Genomic DNA, 4,682 nt, shown 5'->3' with positions numbered 1-4,682 from the left:
TTATTTAATTAAGTAAGTTATTATATATATATATATATATATATATATATATATATATATAATATTTACTGAACATTATAAGTAATTTATTTATTAAAAAGTAATTTTACAAAGTTTTATACAAAAGTTACAAGTTTTTACTTAGGAATCTAAAAAAAATGATAAATCTTTTTTGTGTTTAAATTGTTTCAGCATTTTCCTCCGTATTCATCAGAAAAACATAACTTTTTTGTTCCACAATATAAGGAAAAAAGTGAGAGATTGATGAACCAAGAAAAGTCAAACACGTTGAAGACATTTGGAATTCAAAACAGTGTAATCCATACTGAGAAATAGCATTAACTAAAATGGACCCCACAGAATTTATAGAGGAAAGTTTGCCAGATCGTATCACAAAGAGGGATCGAGAGCGAAAAAATGTTATCGAAAGGCGAAGAGAAGAACGTCAATCGCTCGCCGTGGAATCCGAGCAAAGCAGCTACTTTAAAGATACATTTTACTCCTCTTGCAAAAAGATCAAGGATATGCTAGACGATGCATCCAGCACGCCATCCTCAGCATTGCCGGGAATCTTCGAGAAGTCAAACAAGGAGATTCAATTGCTTAAGAACTATTTATCACAATCTAAAATGTTTCTAAAGGTTTACGACATAAGACGCGCACAAGAAAATTTGCAATCGTTAGAGAATCAAGCTTCCGAGTTGGAGATGAAGCTTTTGCCTAAAAAGAAGTTTGGCTTTAAGAATCGTAGAATCGTGAAAAAGCCTTCCGATAAGGGGCTCGACATCACAGATGGCTTGAAAGATCTCAAGATATCTGAGAGCATTGTGAATGGCTCGACTAAGCAGAACAATAAATTGTCGAGCAAGTACGGAGATAGTGCTTGTATGCTTCTGGGCAAGGTAAATGAACGTATAGTGTTGGACGCCGAGAATGTAAATAAGAATGACATTCTACTTTCTGATCTGGTTCGCTGTACTGTAAGGATATATGGTACGCCGAGCACCCTGCATATGGTGAACCTGAAGCAATGCACTATATTAGTTGGACCGGTGACATCCTCTGTTTACGTGCACGACTGCAGTGATTGTGTATTTGCTTTTGCATGTCAGCAGCTGCGATTACATTCATCGACGGACTGTACCATTTATTTACATGTCACAAGTAGGGCGATCATAGAGGATTGTACGAAGATACATGTAGCACCTTACAACTGGTCTTACGAAGATCAGACGAGTCACTTTAATTTAGCCGGCCTTGATCCAAAGATTAACAATTGGAACTGCATTGATGACTTCAATTGGCTATCTAGTGAAAAACATTCACCGAATTGGTCGATTCTCGAACCAGAGCTTCGGGTGAAAACGTGGGATTAAAATAAATACTTGTAAAATAAAGAGGAAAAGAGCAATTAAAACTAACAGTTGTAGCGAACATTTTATGGAACCTGATTCTTTTTTCTCCGAATATCAATTTATTTACGTATATAAATTATCTACATATATATCATGCTTTTTCACAAGATGCAAGTTATATATGCAAATTTTATACATTTACAATATCTAATAAATTTACTGTTTGTCTAATATACAAGGTATCCTGTTTTACAAGTCATATCTAAATAACTTTAGAAAGATGATTAGAGAAGAATTATATATAAGAGAAATCACGGTTTTATTTAAGAAAATAAAAATTCTTTTATAAAACTTTAAAGTTATCTAGATTTGCTTTTTAAAATGGGATAATCCTTTTATATATTATATACAAATATGTACATATTATATCTGTGTTTTATATTTGTGTTTTGCGTTTTTCAATATAAGAAATCATTGAAATCGTTTGTTGTCCCTCCTTTTTTAAAAGAATTGTAGACATTAATATAACCTCAATCAGATGTACAATCAGATTGGCATTAGTAATCGTATTTATTTCGTATTAGTTTGAATTTGTAGATAAATATATCAAAGTTGATTTGTATGTGTGTATTCTCTTATATTTTTCATCTCTTTCTAACATTGTTCCGTGAATATAATTTAAATTCAATTAACGTATTTATAATCATTATATTTATATAAAATTCGCAATTACGCAATTTTATTTTAATATTACATAATTTGAATTTTTAAATACTTCGCATTTGTCATGATATTAAATCTCGGATTGACAGTCATACATAATATGGCGTGTTTCGTTTTCTAATTTCTTCGCTTTGGGGCGCGATTCCGTAACTGTCTTTACACACCTATCTACAGTTGTCGGTGCATTGCGCAGATATTTTATATGGTGGAAAAGCTGCGCAACGATACCGACAATTGTCAGTAGACTTATAGAGCTGCGTTCCGATTCATGCATGGTGCGCATGATGCATCATTTATCTTTGTTTAATATACGATGAATAACAAGGATAAATAAAGCAGCATGCGCATCATGTGTGAAACGGAACGCAGTCTAAAATAGTTACAGAGTATAGACCCTGCGCTGTGCGAAGAATAATCTCAAGCAAAGTAGATCCAATCCAGTACATCCAGTTACTTCTTAGCTCGTGGTTTATTGGTTATACGTGAAGTCGAAGTATGAACTGTCAAAAGAGCGCCGATTCCGCTCGTGATGTCATTCTTGGTACTGCCTGAGGTACGCGAAAATTTCTTGATACGTATCAACAGGATATCTGGTAAAGTCACAGTTTTCATGGTTTTGATGTTTGTGTCGGTGCGTCATTGCTCGTCATCGCCTAAATAACAGGCAATAGATATACTAGAAATATATCCCCAAGAAACGTTTGTTTCACATTAAGAGAACTACGACTACGAAACGTGTACAAAATTCAACGCAGAGAATACATTCTCATGTATTCTCTTCGGTTTAGCCTGTAAAATTTGTAGTTCATAAAGTGTATATTTTAATTGTTAGGTACTGGAAAGGTCTTGAGAGTGCTCATGCGGACAATTTGCATGTGAATTGATATGGCAATAGCATAGTGTGATCATCTAAGAAAATATTTACAACTGTAACAAGTATTAATTGCGATTTTAACAAGGTGTGTCTTTTGAAATATGTATTGTACTTATATATCTGTATTGTATAACGTGTATTATATAAAATTTGTTTAATATAAATTTGTATTCTATTTATATTTGATATATTATCGCTTGTCAGCACCATGGAGTGGTTATTCGGTAAGCGTATCACTCCTGAGGAAATGCTCAGGAAGAATCAAAGGGCATTGAACAAAGCTATGCGGGATTTGGATAGAGAAAGAGTGAGAATGGAACAACAAGAAAAGAAAATTATAGCGGATATAAAGAAACTTGCAAAAGATGGACAAATGGTAATCTACAATGTAGATTCTTTTGTTTAATTGCTATTTATATAATATTATACTTATCTTTTTTAAATTGATTATAGGACGCTGTGAAAATTATGGCTAAAGATCTGGTCAGAACAAGGCGTTATGTGAAGAAGTTTATGTTGATGAAAGCAAATATTCAAGCAGTGTCATTAAAAATACAAACCCTACGTTCCCAGAACACGATGACACAAGCTATGAAAGGAGTGACCAAAGCGATGCAAAATATGAACAAGTAAGTGCACCATGTATCAATGTGTTAATTGAACTTGTGTTTGAACTAAAAGTATAATTATTAATTACAATCATTTATTTAGTACATATATATATATATATATATATATTATTTTTTTTAATAATGGCTAATCTATTTCTTATTTCTTATTTTTTTTATAGACAATTAAATTTACCTCAAATACAGAAAATATTACAAGAATTTGAAAAACAATCAGAGATAATGGATATGAAGGAAGAAATCATGAACGATGCAATAGATGATGCAATGGAAGATGAAGGAGATGAAGAAGAAAGGTATTAAGTTTTTTTATATAAATTCCATAGCATAGGTATTCTCTATCCATTTTTCTTTGAAGACTAGCTTAAGTAATGTTTTAAGATGCTAACAACGATTCCTGATTGTGGTTTCTGATACCTTAAGACTTTACTTAAATCTTAAATATAAGAACGAATTGTCAATATCAGCCTAATAAGTTTACGTTATTAAATTGGAATAAGGTCTTTATTTCTTCATTTAAATTATTGGATTTTTAGTAAATGTGTGAAGTTCAAATTATAAATAAAATTATATTGTAAAATATATATTTAAATATATATTTTTTTATAAATATATGTATATGCATTGACGTTTTATTTTCCCAGTGATGCTGTAGTTGCACAAGTGTTGGATGAACTGGGTCTACAATTGACGGATCAACTCTCTGGATTACCGCAAGCATCTGGATCGTTAAGTATAGCCGGTTCTAAGCAACCGGTTGCCACTGCAGCAGGTAACGAAGAAGGAGCAGGCAATCTTGCAGACGCTGACGCGGATCTACAAGCTAGACTAGAAAATCTGCGACGCGAATAAATCAAGATTTTTAATATTATTAATTAGATAATGTATAAAAAGTGTAAAAAGAATAGGCTTTATAGCAATGAGAACAATTTCGAAGCGGTTTCTGCTTTTAAATATATATGCACTTAAATGTATATGAATTTTTAAAAAGAATTGTTTGCATACAATTTTTTGAATGATTAGTCTTCGTATTTTCTACGCATGTTGAATTTTATAACTGCTTCTATACAGAATATTCTTTGTAAATGCCTAAGTTCATAA

General features: G+C 32.0%; 2 protein-coding genes across 2 annotated transcripts; both read left to right on the top strand.

Annotated features, from left to right (window-relative positions):
- Nucleotides 1-347: 347 nt before the first annotated feature.
- LOC105617209 (tubulin-specific chaperone C) lies at nt 348-1,418 on the top strand. Its single transcript, XM_012198775.1, has one exon. It carries the CDS (start codon nt 348-350, stop codon nt 1,374-1,376), a length of 1,029 nt encoding a protein of 342 aa, XP_012054165.1. The 3' UTR covers nt 1,377-1,418.
- Nucleotides 1,419-3,160: 1,742 nt separating this feature from the next.
- LOC105617208 (charged multivesicular body protein 2a) lies at nt 3,161-4,433 on the top strand. The gene is made up of 4 exons (XM_012198774.1): nt 3,161-3,328; nt 3,406-3,581; nt 3,743-3,877; nt 4,226-4,433. The coding sequence occupies exons 1-4, from the start codon at nt 3,161-3,163 to the stop codon at nt 4,431-4,433; spliced, it is 687 nt and encodes a 228-aa protein (XP_012054164.1).
- Nucleotides 4,434-4,682: the final 249 nt, after the last annotated feature.

This window comes from Atta cephalotes (genome assembly GCF_000143395.1).
Source record: "Atta cephalotes unplaced genomic scaffold scaffold00012, whole genome shotgun sequence".
In the NCBI taxonomy this organism is placed as follows: Eukaryota; Metazoa; Arthropoda; class Insecta; order Hymenoptera; family Formicidae; genus Atta; species Atta cephalotes.
The sequence above is the reverse complement of the archived record's forward strand: the minus strand, read 5'-3'. Positions and strand labels throughout refer to the sequence as shown.